The sequence below is a fragment of the Anas platyrhynchos genome, chromosome 1 (genome assembly GCF_047663525.1).
Source record: "Anas platyrhynchos isolate ZD024472 breed Pekin duck chromosome 1, IASCAAS_PekinDuck_T2T, whole genome shotgun sequence".
In the NCBI taxonomy this organism is placed as follows: Eukaryota; Metazoa; Chordata; class Aves; order Anseriformes; family Anatidae; genus Anas; species Anas platyrhynchos.
Genome location: NC_092587.1, coordinates 199,259,159 through 199,277,766, shown reverse-complemented (window position 1 = coordinate 199,277,766; position 18,608 = coordinate 199,259,159). Strand labels below are relative to the sequence as shown.

The following is an 18,608-nucleotide window of genomic DNA, read 5'->3' as shown; positions in this document are numbered from 1 at the left end:
ACTTTAAATTAGCTTCTCTGCTAATCAGGAAGATGTTTGAGAGTCATCAGGGGTAGGTTCATCACTACAACAAGTCACTTTAGTACTTAAAACTTGTCTCCTTGACCATATTCATGAAGAGAAACTGAGAATGAGCCAGCAAGCAGTATACACAATATCTTTAAAAGCTGTGTACAGTGTGCCTTTATTTATTTTTTAAGATCTAATTCTGAGCTCATAATGTTGATAAGTCCCTCGCTTGGAGTGTACTGAATATAAACATTGTCTGGCAGCTTGAGCCATATAAGCTTCCTTCTCTAATCTGCTTTTGGGTGGGTGACAGGACAGAGATCTGCATGTGAGACTTCTCTGCTTTTTTTAACCACCTGGTGCGAAACTTCTTTCTGTTTGCACTTGTATGATTCATTGAATTAATTACTATATGATACAGGGGATTTTTGACTTCTTTCAGTAACCCATGAGAGCAAAACTAATTGTATAATTTTCCAGCACAGAACACTATTTGGTATTGTATTTTTAATCCATCCAAGAAATGGCAGAACACCGCAGATGTATTGCTTAACTGCGTCCTAAATATTTCTGAGGTTTTGAGTATGCAAAGAGATTGTCTGAGACTTTAGAGATCTAGATCCTCTAGATCTGATTCTAGACAGGGGTAAGAGATTAGGTGTGATTTGTGCAGTCGAATGTGTGCTGCAATTTTTGTTTCCTTTTTGGTGGAAAAGCTTATTAAACCCTTCTTTGGATAAGATCATCTCAGTCCAAGTCTCTTTTTTTCTATCAATGTCTACCCTGGCTAGAGCTTTGGGTTGATCCAGAATTTCCTGCAGACTTTATCCTGTGAGCGGGAGAGTTTCCAGAAAGCAGGAGGGGCAGTAACTCAGAAGCAAAGCTGTCCAGCAGCTGGCTCCTGGAATTCTAGAGCAAAGCAACAGATTGAAGGGTTTGTAGCTGGACACATTAACTTGTATTAATCTGCACAACTCCTGGTTTGGGAAAGAGCTGCCTGTTTCCTGCTTTGTAACACCAAGGAGATGTGTTGGCAGGTGTGTATCTCCTGGATAAAGTGCCCACTTCATCTCTTTGTATGTTTATCGAAGTCTCAGTGAATCTGCAGTCACTGTGTAATGCTGCATTATGTAGAAATTACTTTTTTAGTCTTCCAGTAGCAATTAGTAGAAGACCTAAATGTGAAATATGACTTGCAATAATGTGTGTTTTTTGATGTTTTTGTAATATTTCCTTGCTTTCCACCAGGGAAAACCACCAAAATGGAAACAACTGCAATTACTTTCAAGGGTGTAATATTTTAGACAAGAAAAGTCAAAATAAATGGTTGCCAGAACGGTTTAATATTCTTTCTATTTCGTAAGTGCTGAAAATTTCCAAAGCATCTAAGCCCCATTTCAGCAATGGCTTAGGCTCCAGATAGATGTTCTCATTCTAGAAGGCGTTACCAAGCTAAGTTAGCTGACTTTTTTTTTTTTCCCCCCGGAAGTAAATTGGTGAATGTTGGCAGAGCAGGGGAGCTGGTGGTCTGTTATGGATGTGTGACAGACCATCTGGGGGTTGTAATCCCTTCTGCTGATGGGCTCCAGAAGCCTGCATCTGTCTAGGCTTCAGGCTGAAGTGCTGGGCTCCTCTGTTGGTGAGTGTTATGTTGGTTAAAAGATGGGGTGATTTTTAGGTTTACAATTTTACTAAATTAATGCAAAAACTCATGAAGACTCGGTTCTGTTAGTCTAGCAACCAGAGTGATTCAGTTTGCCCATGTACAGCTTTACTTCGGCTTGCTTAAGTCAATTCAACCTTACATATCACCCAGCTTTTCAGCTTTGGATACAGTTGTACTGTGAGGAATTAGATGCATAACTAAAAAGAGAACCCATTTCTCATTCCAGTGTCTAACCGTGGACCATGTAAAAATGACCATGTAAAAATAACCATGTAAATAATAATGAAAACTTGTTTTCATTTATTCCTGGATATTTCCCATAAGTTTAAATGTTTTACATGTTTTACTTACTGGTCAGACACTGTAATTTTCACTGACTTTTATTGTGCAAAATATCTACTGTTGTGTCCCAAACCTTATCAAACTGAACACGTACCATTCATAGAGGGAGTGTAAACCATGCAGAAAGAACAAATTCCCATTTCTTTCCCACAGAAAAGACATTTGTTCTCTTACTTAACAGGTGTGTCTGATAGGATGTGTTCATACTGAAGCTGTTTAAAATGGCCTCCCTGAAACCTCATACAGTAATTGCTTTCCAAGAGAGTCCTAATAATGAACTTTAGCTCCTGTGGCATTTGGCATTGTCATCCTGAGAAATTATCCTTTTGCAGCCGTGGGAATGAACGGCGTGTGTAATTGCCATTACATCACTTGTTGCTGATACACTGGCTCTCTTTTTCACTTATGAACGTAAGCTGGCATTGCTCGCTGGTCATGTTATTTTTGCAGCAGAAGTGTGAAGTGAGGCTAATCGTGGCTTTTACAGCAAGAGAGAAAGTGCTCTAATCCACGTGGTTCTGGATCCACTAGTTCATGCTTTTGTGTTGTCAGCATGAAATTTCATCTAAGAATATTTTTTTCCTACGCTGTGTTTGGCATTTTGGTTGTATTTTATTCATTTTATTTTTAGAAGGGAAAGATTCCACCGTAATGCTGTATTTTGCTTAAATGATGATGTTTATCAGCTGAGCAGCACCCGTTTAATTGAAGTGTATTTATTAATGCTACCAAATTTCATGACTGCCTGACTATTGTTTGCTTCTGTGGTCAGGCTGAGTTACTTTGGTGCAGGTGTTCTCAGCAGATCCGGTGGGGTTGAGGCCGTTGTCCCTCAAAGGCGTTTTGGTCTTTATACTCTCAGTGACCAAATACTTGCTTAGATGTCAGCATTTGTATAATTTTTTTTTCTCCCCAACTCTTCAAGTTGAAAGAATTTTGATACTTGACGTTGTATGGACTCTCAGAGAAGCCCAGATCTAGTTGCAAAATGTGAGAGCTTTCCCACTGGCCTTAATGCAACTGGCATTTCACTGCTGGTTCTAGTTGCAGTGTGCAGATTAATACCCTGGCTAACTGTGAGTGAGTGATTTACTGTTTTTAGCAATAGTTTCTCTGTCTTCAGAGCATGATGCATGCTAGAATAATTTGATTTGATTCCTGGCTCACTGGATTACATTCCTACATTCCACAAGGCACATCTTCCTGAAGATATATTCAGACAAGTAGCAGAGAAAAGAGCAACTATTTATTAATTGATGTTTTTTTTTTTTTTTTTCCCTGTAAGGAGTGTCTGCAACTTTTCAGAAATATCTCTTGGGAGCACTGTTTTCTTTAACATAATCCTTTTAAATGAAATGGAAATGTTAATAAAGTATTTCAGGTGTTAATATATATGTAACCTCCCTGAGAAGAGCTATTCAACTGTAAAAGTAAGATGATTAGTATTTATTTGTAAGTGTTGATTAATATAAAGGCACAAAATCCATTTTAATGGAACATGCATAATTTTATGATAAAAGTAATATATAGTGTTGGATGTCAATATTTTGTGTGCTCTGCATGTAATACATGTACAAATTACATTTTCAGGAAACTACTCGGAAAATTCTACTTCTGGTCTCCTGGTTTTGGTGCTGCTTTACCAGCCTCTTATATGGCTATTCTCATTGAAAGGAAAAGCAGGTACAGCTTATCTTTATGGATCTTCTTTTATATAATATTTCTTGGTTTTGTCACTTGACAATTCAGTCATTTTGTTTCCAAGCGCTGGATGTGTACTTTGCTTGCAATAGTGTCTTTTGCAACCTTAGAGTTAAGTATAGGAAGCTAAGGTGAAAAAATACATTACCAGTGATCCTTTTTTTTGTTTCATTTTCCTTGTTTGTTATGTAATTGGGTTGCTCAGGACTGCCTGATGAAGTTGGGTGGTTAGGATTGCCTAATTATTTTGTTTGTTTTGTTTTTAATCTTTTAAGACATTAAAAGACATAATCTTTTAAGACTTTAAAAGATTAAACATTATAAATAAAGATTATTTATGTTTGCAAACTTGCTGCAAATGAAATTGTTAACGGAAGTTGCTGATGACACAAGCTAACAATGTGACACCAGTGAATGTAAAGGAATAAAAGGATGTCATGGGGAAAAAAAAATAACTTGAAGAGCTGATGTAATCCAAGCTGGATGAAATGTAAAGATGCAGAAAGCAAAGCTTTTTGCTTACAAAATGGTGCTGAAGCTTAGCTATCGACATCAAGCTCAGTACAAAAAGCATGAGGCAGTGGGTGGAAGCTCTGGGAGATCCATGGGTAGCTGAAAGCTGCTGTTTATGATGTGTCCATGAAAAATGGCAGAAGAAATCTGGGATTGTAAGGTTTTAATGGTTTTGAAATGCAGGTTACATTGATAGCTTGTATCAATAATGAAAACTGTAATGCTTAATTATTTTAATAATTAATGTTTAGATGTTTTAGTTATCTAGTTACTATACTTTATTTGAAGCATAGGTGGAGACAAAAGTGTAAAAGAAAGAATTATTCTTTAAAAGAGATGGGGCTTCATTCCTAGAGATGGTGCAAATGCAATTCTGATTACTGTGAATGTGAGGAGCTTCTGTATGCAGTCATTTCAAAAAAGAACTGCAAATACATACACTTTGTGTTATCACCTGACTGTCAGGCCCTATTCCTAAACTTCAGTTGAGAAAGCAGAGCCCAACCTGAATTTTAGGTAAGATTGCCAAAGCTTTCTCCTTTGAAAATAATTCATTTTCCATTGCTTTTAGAAATTGAGGGATGTTCTTGTATATATAAGAACTCCTGGAAAAGTGCGAACACTTGTGAGCCACGTTACTTAACGTAACAGTAGTAAAAAAAAAAAACAAAACACATTGAAGTAATAAATTATTCTGTTTTATTTAGGAAATTGTTATCCATTTATTTATTTACAAGTCCTTTCCAGCTGACTGGTTTTCATCTTACTGTGATTACTTCCAAAAAGGGCGGACACATTTTGGTAGAACTTCTTGTAGTTCTGTAGACTCCAGCATTATGTTGGCATCAGTGCTTCATTTTGCAGTGCAAGCAAATGCGTTTTCCTCTTTTGATCGGGGACACTTTAACTTTTCCTACAGACATGTTACAATGTGAAGACTTCATGTATCAGGCTTCTGTTATTTTTAGACAATAGATAGACTGCCAGACTCTTTTCTTCTCATTTATAAGTTTCCTGTAGCTTTCAGAGTATTCCTCAGTCAAGAGCTGAAACTGCTTGTAAGTGCAAACCATACAGGGGTTTTATGTAATAATGGAACAACTCTGAGATCTTGTGCACAACTGAAACTTCTTAAGTGTAGCAAAAAGAATACATAAAGAAATATGTCAAATTTTGAAAGTCTTAGTGGCGATGCAATAAAACTTTGCCACATTAACAGGCACCTATTTAGCTTCTGGGATTTGGAAGTAATAAAATTTGAGGTACAGGTGTGTACAAATGACCAAAGTAGGCACCCCGTGTATGTAATGCATAATGCTGAAATGCTTGATTCTTGCTTGTCATGAAGAATGAAAGTATGTGTCCTAATGTAACTTGCCTAAAAAGTTCACTTTTTATATTGCATCAGAAAACACTGGTATAACACTATAAAGCATGAAGTTGAACTTCTCAGAGAGACATTTTACACTCCGCTGATTAAATCCTCATAAAGAGATAAAATTGCAAATATTTGTACACAGGAAACTGTGCTCTTATTCCTCCAGTGCTGATAATATTTAGAAAATGTTTATTGCATCTTTATCATCAAGTTGGGAAAGAAGGATATTCGCATGTAGTTCTCAAACAAATAAGATGATCGTGCTGTTAAGCAGGAGTATGATTTCCACAGCACTTAGTTGTGGAAATATGCCTGCTGCTGTGTTGGGAGCTTGAACATGTGCAGCCACTGTTACTAATGAAAAAATAGATAAATGAAATCAAGAGACAGTTGAAAGTTTAATTGTTTTTAAGATAAAACGATGTTTGGAATGTTATTGAATGCTAACCATGTAAACTGCATGAAATGCTGGTGCTGACAGATGCAGTGAAATATGACTTTCTGATCCCAGATCTATTCATTTGTTAGCTTTTGTTACAGGCAAGATCAAATTTTAATAGGCTTTTGTGGTCTCTTAGGAAACTGACTTCAGACATAGAGAGACAGCAGCGTTTTCAGTCATTTCCTGGGTAGCTTTCAATGGAGCGTATTGGGAAGTCAGGGAGGTGGGAAAAAGTCCTGATTTTAGTTCATAAACATCTCCAGCCCTTTAAACTGCAACTAGCAGCTGGCAGCACCATCAGACTTAATCACTTAATCTCTTCCCAAGTGGAGACCCTATTTTAAGTGCCTCACTGGCATGTGCTTGCACAGCATCCCTGTCAGTCCTCAACTTGGCAACAGCATGCTTGTAAATCACATTTTCCTGAGTGTTTCTGTACACGTGTGCCAGCCTTGTACATCTTAAAATTCCTATGGAAGAATGGGAAAAAGAGCCGGGCAGCTGGTCTTTCAGGGACCAGCATTGCAGTCATCGAGAGGAGTGGGTTTTCTAAGGTGTTGGAGAAGTGGTTTGGTTATAGTTTGTCTGTGTAATGAGTAACTTAAATTTGCATGGCACTGGCAATGGAAAAGGGAGGTGGGATTGAGCAGAAATGTCAGATGTACTCAGAAAATTATCTACATTATATTATACTGCTATTTTTCTATACAAAAATATAAATTACATATTAGTATGTCCGTGTGGATTCTATTTTGTGATTATAAAGCACAGTTTTTCTGTGTATGAAAGGCAGTTTATTAGGATCTGTGGAAAGGCCAAGGAATAAAAACATTTGTAAACTTTTCTGGATGCTTGGGCACATATGTTCTGTGGTTTTACCAGAGAAGAACACGTCACGGTATGATTACTTAATGTTTTGATAAGAATGATTTTTTTGCATAATAATTGAATGTAGATGAATAAACATGGATATTTTAGTTTGTGATGTGTTGATTCACAGTCTGCCCCTTTAGCGCTCTGACCCTGCAGGAGTAACTTGGAATTTTTGCCTTTTTATGGTGCTCTGAAGCTGCGTGGGTTGCCTGTTAGGGTTAGGAGGAAGCATCCTCACTGGCCAATGCAGAATTTAGAAATTGAAGTCTGATGTATGTTAACTACGTAGCTGGTATTCATTTGATGTTCTGAGAAGTACTAAGAGTGCACAGGGTTAGGTATCATTAATACTAAAGTTATTAGTGTTAGTCCTGCCATGTTATTTCTTTTCTTTGTATTTATGGCTCCGATAGATATGTTAAAAATGAGAAACGAAACAAAACCTCGTAGGTGTTACTCATGTTATGGTCTTTCACATGGATAGAAATGGTTCTTAAATGTAAGGAAAGTATTCTCTTTTCCTGGACAAATGTAGAGTTTATCAGAATAAACAATTTTCTAACTCCCTTTGATTATTTGGCAGTGGCTTCAATGTTTTATTTACTTTCTAGGTATATGTTATCCTAGTAACAATGATTATTAGGGGTTATTAAAAAGAAATTGCATGTCGTATTAGTATTAACAGTATTATTAATATTAATAATGGTTGCTGTTGTTATTAGAATAACCTCCTAACAGGTGTACTTGAACAAGTATATTTAAAATAACATAGTTTTCTTTGTGGTTTTACTCTTGTATGATGTGCCTGCAGTTCTTCTGTCACAATTTATTTTTATAGTATTGGATGCTAAAGGGTCTGCTAGTGACTTCATTTGGTCACATTCATTTCACAAAGCTTCCTTAGGAAACCCCTGCATTAGTTTTACCATATGGAGTTGTTTCACCAGTGCACTCCCTGCAGGGGTTGTTTCAAGCTCTGGATAAGGTGCAATTCTACTTAACTTTGAAAATTATTTGCTAATGCCTTTTGGCTTGTTTGGAATTCTAAGTTACTCTCCTATAGCATCTAATAGATGAAAATGACTACGAAGAAGACTTGGGCCTGTAGCTGAGGAGGCAGCACATGGCTCGGGCTGAGCGGCACCGCGTTGCCCTGCGCTGGGAGTGCCGGGGCTGGTAGCAGGCGAGGCAGTAACTGAATATACTTGTTAAAATTGCTGTGAATGAAGCTGCTGAAATGTGATATGAGGTTTGGCTGCAGCCAGTGTATTGCTGGAATTGGGACTGGATGGGTTGTACCTTTCCTATTTCTAAGACAAAGAGGTTTGGTGGTTCAGTGAGCAGCGAGGATTTAAGACATCTGTGATTAATTATTCTCAAAGAAAGGCGTGATGCTCTCGCAAGTGTTTTGTAAACCTGTTAATGCTTCAAATCCATTTAGATTATATTTTCCTGATAGCTAAGCGGCAAATTTCAGTTTGTTGGACTCTTGTTTAAAAAAATAAAGTATTAATGAGTTTCAATAGCTATTTATATAGCTTTTACAAGGGACACAGCTACAATTTTAATGAAATTAATTGTCTCACTGCCTGGCTAACGTCCTTTTTTTTTTTTTTTTTTTTTTTTTCCATTTCTGCACTTGGTAAGCAATTAAAAAAGCCCCCTACAGCCCCCTGTAAGCTCTGGGGCAGCTCTGAAGGGACCCTTCTGGGATTGCCCCTGCACCCCCTTGGCCGAATGAATGTTTACCCACTGGCTGTTAACATTATAGCGGCGCCTGTCTCGTCGCTACAGTTGAGACTGTGTCACTGATGGTATTATAAAACCTGAGATTTAGGGCTTTTATAATTTGGTTGTAAAACCTTGCTCTGGGCTACTATTGGCAGCATGTTTTAGTAGAAAACTTTGGATGTTTTTTCATAAAGTTCAGTGCACTAGACTCTGAGAAAATATTTAAAGCATCTGTGTTTAAAATGTGATGCAGTACAACAGTGCACACTTAAAGAGAGTGCCTATGTATATGTATATTAGGGTTTATGTATGTTAGGGTTCTTGGAAACAAATGTATTACCATATATTGATTAGAAAAGTGTCAGAAACATTTCTAGAAGAACAACGTGGAATTCTTAAACTTGTATCTTCACCTGATAGCACACTCGGTGTTTGGGGCAGTTCCCTTGTCATGAATGCCTTTAGTCTAAATACATTTTGAAGGAAGAATGTGACGGCATAGTAGTGGTACTAGGTATTGTATATGCTCTAAATAAATACAGCGCTTCTGTGGCTTTCATGGAATTCTCCATTCAAATCCAAGTTTGTTGGTATATTTTTGTACAGTGGTATAGTATATTTAGACTTGAGATGACGGTTTCCTTTCTCACAATGTTTTATGGTTACCCAGTTGGATGTATTTTAAGGAAGCCTGTAAATTACCAGTATGGGGGGAAAAGTGGGCAAAACAGGCAAACAAAATCTTTTAACACAGCAACTGTTTTTATAAGCATTAGTCTTACTTGCTACAGGTGAGAAATCAAGAGAGCAAGCTACGCTGTGGGATGGTGTTTCACATGTTTTGTGTGGTGAGAGAACCTCAGGTTTGGATCGCTTGCATGAGTATTCAGTGCTGTGGTCTGGGAAGCAGAGCTAGCAGGGAAACAAATTATTTGGGAGTTCCACTCCCATGGAAAGATTATTACTCTGAAATGTGGAACCAAGCTGTAGAACTGAAGTTAGCGGGAATGCTTCTTGCTTCTAAACCAAAATATGTTTAAATCCATTGCACTTCAGCAACTGCTTTGGTGAAAGCCAGCAACTGAGAGAGCTGCATTTTTATAGGAACAGCATGTAAACATTTGAATGTGCTTTGCTGCGTGCTTTAAGGGCTGCTACTTCTACAGTTATCAGAGGGAAGGAAAACATGGATTTTTTTTTTTTTCCAAGGCTGTCTGGGAGTGCTGGAGTTGAGCTGGAAGATGCTGTGGTTGTGGGAATGTTGTCAATGGTGGGTGGCTCAGGATTGTAAGCTCCTGGGGGTGTTTTTTGAGGAAAGTAGCATTTCTTGCTGACTTTTGAAACTTTCAGTGAATCACGGAAGTACTAAGATTCGAAGGGATTCCTTCTTGAGATCCTGAATCTAGCCCCCAGCTTGGGCAGGGTCAGCTACAGCTGCTCAGCCAGGACTGTGTCCAGTTGGGGTTTGTGCATCTCCACAGACAAAGGCTTCAATGCAACTCAGGACGAGCTGTTAGAACAGAATAATTCAGTTGGAAGGGCTCTTCAGAGACCATCGAGTCCAACCACCTGACCCCTTCAGGACTAACCAGACGCTAAGGCACGTTTCTGCGGGCACTGTCCAAACGCTTCCTGAACACTGACAGGCACGGGGCACCAACCACCATGCTAGGAAGCCTGTCCCAGCATCTGACCACCCTCACAGCACAGGATTTTTCCCTCATGCCCAGGCTGACCCTACCATGGCCCGGCTCTGTGCCGTCCCCATGTGTCCAGCCATTGGTCCCAGGGAGCAGAGAGCAGCACCTCCCTCAGCGCTTCTCTCCTCAGGGGGCTGCAGGGTGCAGTGAGGCCCTCTCCAGACTGGGCACCCCAAGGCTCCTCGGCCTCTCCTCACACAGCACATGCCTTCCTGTCCTTTTACCAGCTTTGTTGCTCTCCTCTGGAGGCTTTCAAGGATCTTAACATCCTTTCTGTATTGTGGAGCCCAGAGCTGCACGCTGTATATTAGGTGAGGCAGCTCCAATGCTGAATACAGCAGGAGAATCACCAGTTTTGGCAGGGAACACCACTAGTGCCTGGCCACCAGCCAGATACAGCTCCATTTACCGTGATTCTGAGCTCTACAATTGAGATGTTGCAGTATGTGATCACCCTCGCATTTTAAAAACAAAACAACACCAAAAAAGATGCTTTTGTCTTTTCAAATCAAATTTCCCAATTTCATGTGTTTTATTATATACCCATGGCCTCTTGCCGTGTCACTGAGCACCACTGAGAAGTTTGGCTCCCTCAGCTTCATTCCCTTTCATCAGGTACTTGGGCACATTGTGAAGATCCCTCTTCATTTGGAGGAGTCCCAGCTCTCTCAGCTTTTCTTTGCAGGACAGATGCTCCAGGCCCTTCATCATTTTGCTGGCCTTGTTGGACTCTCTCCAGTATGTCCATGTCCCTTGTCTTGGGGAGCCCAGACCTGCAGCCAGGGCTCCAGGCGCTGAGCACCAAGGAGGGATCACATCCCTCAGCCTGCTGGCAACGTTCTTTGGAGTTTCTGAAATGCGTCACAGAGTGCAGCTGTCATTGAAGTTCGAGTTGAATTGTGAAGCAGCCCCATATCAAAGAAAAGGATGTTCTCTGATGGTGACAAAAAAATGCTACGTTACTGGCATGATATAAAATATGTACTTCATTTGGAAAAAAATAAATCTGCATTTAATGAACTGTGGGGGACCATTTTGTTCTTTAGTAGGAAAGATGGAGTGGGCTTTCTGTCAGAGGTCAGCTGTATGTGCAGAGCTTTATGTCTCGGAGGGAAATGGGCTGTCTGGACTCCACTGTAGCTGCCTCAGACCTGCATCTGCGACCAAAGTGCTCTGGTTTCGTATCAGTAGTTTTCTTTCCTCACTCTATTCTTTACCTTTTTTCATTAAATTGCAGACTCTTAAGAAAGGTGTTTGCCTTCCTGTGAACAGCTGATTATGACAAAACACAATGTAAAATCGCCCTATAGTCATTTACCAACGTTGTGTTGATGAGTGCAATGGAATACCCTTCTCTTGATGCTGTTTCACAACTCATCTTCTATCATATAGCTAATGATGTGACAAAACACTGCTTTGACCAATACATTAATCTAAACACTTACTCTGAAAGCCTTTCTGGCTTTTTTGGAGGTCAGTAAATGTTACGTGCAACTTACTCAGCCTTGAAAATGTTAATAGATCACTTTAATGGTTTTTGTAATGTTCTCAATTCCAGCTGTTAGTAGTCAAAATGCTTGGAATGGCTGTAAATTACTTGGTATTTATTTAAAATACTTGGAGTTGTACAAAATCGGCTTTTACACAAGTTGTATGTTTCTCAAACATAAATTTAAGTGACTAATCCTGATAACAGGAAGACGTAATAATGCCAGGTCATGCAGGTTAGATATGGCTATGATGAATATATTTTGATTGTTTCCTGTTCTGTTAATTTTCAGAAATAAGCTTGGAATTGCAAATTTTCATAATTTAAGAAGTTAACAGCAGTTTTTCAGTCTCAGTATTTTGCTTCTCAGATTTACTCACTTCTAGTTTATCAGTTCTTTGTTTCAAGCTTCATTCTTCTGGAAGTGACTTGAGTGTTATATGGGATGACATGAGCATTGCTGCTTTGGCTTCGGAAGGTTCAAAATCACAATGTGCTTTTGGTGCCTAGCTGTGTAAAGTTTTCCTTAGCGTTATTGTTTTGTACTTTTGCTTGTTTGTTTTAATTACTCTGTGGTTAATACATTACAAGAAAGAGTTCTGAAACAGAACTTGAAACAAATCTGTGAATTGCTTGAAACAAAACAGCTGAACCAAGAATACCACTGGGGTGTCATAAAGCTTTTGAAGAGCAAGATGCAAGTTAGATGTACTAAAATCCAGTTGGCATTGATGGGGCAAAAAAAGTGCTCGATTATCTCCAGGAAGTGATTGATTCCATCTCTTTTGGAATATGAGTAATTGCCCACTTTCCAGGGACACACATGAAGTCTGTATAATTGGATGGCAGATGTTCAGAATTCTGCAGACAGGAGAGAAAGAAATTTCTGTCCTGGGTAAGCAATTGACCAGCGACTAGAATATTTATTGTGCTTTTTTTGAGAGGAATCTGCATGCTTCAGGCTACCCAATTTAGAAATCAGCTAGTAAATGCTGGTGAGTCTTGTGTAAGTTCTTGAGATAAGGTCATCAGTTCTCTAGGGACAATATGGAAAACTATGCTTCTCTGTACTTTTTTGGTTTACAGTGTCTTAAGATCTTGGAACATTCTGTAAATTTCTGAAGTGGCTGAAAGCTGTGGCTAACAGTCTGTTGAAGAGTTGTGAGATGGGAAAAGAGATGCTTTCTTGGGAACTGCTCATAAGCATTTCTTCAATCAGCCTAACCTGCATCCCCTGACCTTCAGTCCTGGTGATTCTGTTTATGCATATAAATGTAGGTATGAGCCTTATAATTCTGCATAGCTTTTAAAAGGGAGTGGTTACAGTCAACCCTTAAACTTAGCTGAAATGTGTTTCCACTGCATACTTGTCATCTCTTCCCAATCAGCTGAGAGAATCACCATTGTGGGTCTGTTACAACAGCAATCTACACTGTGTAAGCTGTATTTCATCCACTTAAAATGGCAGAAGCTTGGCAAGGTGAATCCCACAGCTGTGACCAGAGCTAGAAGGATGCTTGGGGATCAGTGATTCCAGTCCTATGCACTTATATTTGCTCAGTCCAGGCTATAAGCTATTTGTGCTTCTGAGAAGTGTAACCATGTCTGCAGAGGTGGTCAGCAACCAAATGTCCAGAATTTCCAGCGTGTGGCATTCAAATGTTGGAAAAGTTTGGTCCAGCTTTCTAAGTGGTCTTTGAAGTCTTGCACAAAGTGGAAAAGCAGGATAGCCACAGCTTTGTAGTCGAAAATGCATTTTCTAGGATAACACAGGTGGAGAAGGTAAGAATGCTGGAAGAACCCATGTTTATTCATTTTTCTGCGATTCTGGAGATGCCGGAGGATGTGTTGCCAAAAATCTGGGTGGGTCCATACAGACTGGATTTAACTGATCTCTTTCTCTTAGTGTTACAGTCAGGGCTGAGCCGGATCATCCAGGACTGTTTGGTTGTGTTTGCTCAATGGTCTCCAGTTCCCTGGGTTTCAGGAGGACTTCCTGGCTTAGGCACAACACCAGATGTGAGGTTTCTTCATCGATGATGTAAAGACATCACAGGCAGCAGCCATCCAGCTCTGGACTATGTCTATCAGGTTCACATGGGGCTAGCCTGGATGGACAAAGGGCAGTGCTAAGGTCAGGCTACCAATTATGATGGATCCCAGGTGACTCTGTGCAGCCAACCCTTCCGCGCTATTCTGTGATTAATTGAGACTTTCTTATAAGAAAAGTGTTTTTTATTGTTATTGTAAGGACCACTTCTGGCAAGTCTGTGTTTGTTTTCACTTTGCAGGCTGAAAACTAAGGAAAAGTGATTTAGTCATCTGAGTATGAATAGAATTTTGTATTTTGTTTTTTCAAAACATATAACAACAACAAAATACATTACTGACAAGAAAATAAAATCCCCACCTCCAAATGTTAAAGCAGTTTTGAAACGCCTATTAAAAATGGTAAAATGTAGACTATTGCTGATCATTGGACTGTTTTGTAAGTCTGAATTAGATTCAAGCAGCACAAGCATGGGATTAGTTACTCAGTTCTGTCTGTTCTGCACTAGCATACAGGAGATGCTCATTAGGGCTTCCTTGACTTAAGCAAACACTTAATGCATCTTCTGTGTCTGAATGCTTGTGCGTATGTGCAGCTCCCAGAGGGGAGTAACAAATAGTCTGCTAGTGCAGAATAAGCTGCAGGTGCTGCCTGGGAGAGCTGGCTGTAGTGCTAGCTGCTGTGGCAGTGCAGAGCCTGACGTTTACCTGGAGAGGTAACATCCACGCTCCCTGTGCCTCTGGTACGGTGGCTGAAAGTCTTGGATGGAATCTCTGTGATAGGTTCCTCAGGTCTGCTGGCAGGCTGTTGTTTTTAGATAGACCAGTTGAGAGGAGCTTAAATCCGTATGAACTGTAGCTATAAATCCTCTGTAAATGAAATGACTTTCTGCAGCTTTATTGCTCCCAAGGAATTAATGTTATCTGTAGCACCTGCAGCAGGAAAAGCATGGAGGTAGCAACCTAGAATGGTGTAAATTTTCTATATATAGCCATGCAAGGTATTTCTGCAGTGAAGATTACAGAAGTGTACTGTGGTGAATGATCTTTCATCCCCTTCTTGCCCTTTCTTCTTCACACCCCAGAATAGAAAATGACTCTATTTCCTTCAGTGGGCCCTGTGCCTTGCATTTTGTTTCTTGTAGTCAGATGACTGCAACTCCAGATTGAAACTTTGATAAAGTAAGCAATACGCTGTTAAAATCGCCTCTTAAAGATTATCTGTCTGACAAGCAGAAACAACAGAGCCCACAAAATTAAAGGCGAACATAAAACATGTCTCATGAATTAGGGCCAGTACCTATCATCCTGATCCAGACTGTTCCCACTGTGGTAAAAGACTGAACCAGTTCACGATGTCTGGTAGTACAACATCCTTCTGTCTGCTTCAGGGAACTTGTATTTGCACTATCTTGCTGAATCTCTGCTGCCAAATCAGTGCTTCATCAATTGTAAGGTTTTTTTTTTTTTTTTTTTTTCCTTTTTGAGCTCTTCTTCAGTGTCTGTTATTCTTTTGAGCAAGCTGACTGAGGAACTAGCAAAATGTTCTCAGCTCAGCTGTTGGTGTTTTGGATCTTTGAGCTTAAAGACGGAAAATAATTGGTTAAAACTGGGCTTGGCAACAACTTCTTTCTGTCTTTGGTACGTGCAATGTTGCGTTAATATCTCTTCATATTATCTGATGCAGTTTAATACTGATATCCTGATGGACAGGGACATCTCAGTCAATGAGGATGTGTTAAATGACTCAGGTTTCAAAAAGGTAGGAAAGCCATATTAGAGAAGGTTTGCGCTGGTTCCTGTCATCACCTTCCTGGGGACCCCTTGTGCTTCAGGCCCTTACAGATGTAGGCAAGCTCCTAGCAGCATTAGTACGTGTTCTGCATGGCCAACTCATAGTTCCTAACTGGATGTGAAGCCTGTTTCTAATACAACTTAATATGCTGTCATCTGGGGAGAAAATAAATGGCTTTGTATGTTGGCAAGTCAAGTCTAACCCCCTGTTTCTGTTGGAATGGTCTGCTCCTTTGTTTCTGAAGGTAAAGGCATTTTGAAGTTAATTGCACCACAGGGGAAAAGTTGCAGCTATCTTCTGTTTGGGTTGGATTGGCTTGTCATGTTTGCTTTTTTTGCATATTGCTTCAGGTATTTTGGGAACGGTGTTATCTGATCACAAATACAATCGATCATTAAAGCAGTATGAGTCTTACAAGAAAATTAGCTCTAAATGTACAAAGAAAATAGTTAACTACTAGTTTTACAGACTCGAAAAAGAGACTGTTCAAGTCTTTTGAAACAGATGAGAAACTGATGACTTAAATATCTTACCTAAATCTTATTGTGGAATGGATCTTAAGGGAGGAAGAAAACCTCCTGCCTTGTTGGGAAGCCTCTGAGCTGCTGCTTGCTGAGCTGCTGTGGATGGGTTTGGGAAATGCAGACAGGAGATGGTGAGAGGCTCTTAGCTTAAGGAGGGGTGGGGGAAAGGTGGAAGAGAACAGTTTGCATACTGGGGGGGTTTCCACTGGTGGTGTGGCAGCCCCAAGCTGTCTGGTAGAGACCCTCCTAAATTCTTCACCCTGAAATACACCAAGTATACATGCAAGGCAGTGGATGTTGCACATCTCTGCAACGTTTTCCATACTTTCTCCTAATTTTTATTAACAGTCCTGTCTGTTCTGTCTGCTCTTTGCCATGATACAGTAGTGATTGCTAGTGAAATCCAATAATCCCTCTGCTGCTAGGTTCCCCAAAGTGTTTTTTGCTCAGAAAGTGTGTTTTTTGCTCAGAACGTATGTGTTTTGCTTTATGACCTGCATGCCTGCCTTGCGGCCAAGCAGCACATGCTGCATTCTGACTGAGAAGGTGCCCAGAAACAAACCAAGTGTTTTCTTTTTGATCAACTGAGCTGATTAAAAACAATTCTCTGTTACAATCCACAGTCCAAAGAGATTGTTATTTGGGGCCTTTTTTAATGCTCGGTAGGCCTTCTATACCAAGAAAGTTAATGCCTTAAAAAATTGCTGGAAGTCCTTCGTTTCTTCTCCTGAGATTTGATTAATTTGTTATTCTTCTGTTATCTCCTAGTCAATCTTTTATGAAACTGGTAAGTATTTTGGAATCTGGTTTTTATCTCTTCATGAAATCTTGTGAGGTTAAACTGCACTCAAATTGAGTTCCCCCCTGTAGGTTGGCCATTGCTTTGGCTCTGTAGACAGCATAGAGAAGCTGGAAGAGGAGGAGGAAAGGAATAATGAAAGAAAATCTATATAAAAGAGTATGGAACAGTTCAAAAAGTAAACTGTAGATGTTATCTTGGGTTGTACTAGCTGAAAACTCGGTAAGAGTTATTGGTACTAATTTAGCTGGAATGTATCACTAGATATATTTTCTTTTTGGCTTCTGTCCCTTTCTAGTTTTCTCATACCCTTTCTTTGGCATATATTCAAATCATAGAACATGTTGAGTTTACTTTCTTTCCTTTTAAGAACAACAAATTCTGAGTATTGGCAAGAAAAATAATAGCCATTTTACTTAGCATACAACATGCTCAAAGCGGGTATTACCGATTTGCAGTTCTGAGCAACTATAAGCTCCTCGACTATAAAGGGTCTGTTTCCTACTTGAAACAATCCATAATTCAGAAAGAGAAAATCTCTTTAAGAGAATAGTGGGGCTCCGGGGCCTTAAACTGTATCTTTTGATGTGAAGTTATGTGCCTGAACATTATCTTCGTGTGAAAAACTTGCTACCGGTATTTACTAAGCTCAAAAAGTAATCATTTTCTTTTCTGAAAACTTATTGCTTAGGTCTGTTTTCATAATTTTCTGCATTATTTTGAAAGCTTATCTGTTCCTGCTGATTTTAAGTGAACTTTTGCACCAGGATTTCACTGCTGGCCTCCAGCTGTCAGTAGGAAATTGGTGGGTGTGAGAGATTAACGATACCCTAAACATAATCTGTAGTTCTTGTGTTATTACAGGGATGCAATCACAACTCTAGATCTATCGTTGGTTAGCTTTTGGTGTCAAGCTGCTGTAGAGCAGAAAGAAAAACCTCTTCGTTTTGACCTTTTTCTTTTTGGGGGAAGCCTGTGATTTGCGTGTTTGATTTAATTCTGCAGGTTATAAAGTGGTGTGCTTTACAGTGTGGGGGGGAGGAAAAGAGGGGGGGACTCTTCCTGTTTTTGCAGACCACAAATCCTGTCTGGGGAGCCATTACAAACTATTATGTTAGCTTCTTAGTTTATGCTCAGAAATTAAAGCCAGAGTTAACTCTTTCTTTTCTTTTTGCCTTTTATTTTTTTATTGTGAGAAGGTTCAAGGTAATATTTTCAAATTTTAATGTAACAAATCCGTATGGCACAAGCTGTGTCCATTTTACATTCCACCTGGTATTTACCTTTGAATCCACTTATTCCTTTGAAAGTAGTCGTGTATGTGATTTTAGTGCATACAGAAAATGATTGTCAGCCAAAGCAAGGTGATAAAAGTCAGAATATACAGCAGAATATAAAACAGTGGTATTCGTAAAATTCAAAGTTGAATTTGGAGGGAACTTGTTAGAAGTACATTTTTTTCATAAAGATGAAATTTGCTACTTTAAAGCCATCTGTAGTTCATACCTTGTTGAATAAGTCACAAGAAGAGAAGTTTGACTTGGTTCGTTCTTGCAGCTATTGACTCGGATCAGATCTGTCAGTTTGACAATGCCAT

The 18,608-nt window shown here is 39.4% G+C and overlaps 1 protein-coding gene across 1 annotated transcript in view; it reads left to right on the top strand.

Annotated features, from left to right (window-relative positions):
• TMEM135 (transmembrane protein 135) overlaps positions 1 to 18,608 on the top strand; it is a 178,410-nt gene that overhangs the window by 16,574 nt on the left and 143,228 nt on the right. Inside the window, exon 3 of the mRNA XM_038177087.2 lies at positions 3,608 to 3,700. Within this exon, the coding sequence (XP_038033015.1) occupies positions 3,608 to 3,700 (93 nt within the window). The remainder of the gene's footprint in view (positions 1 to 3,607; positions 3,701 to 18,608) is intronic.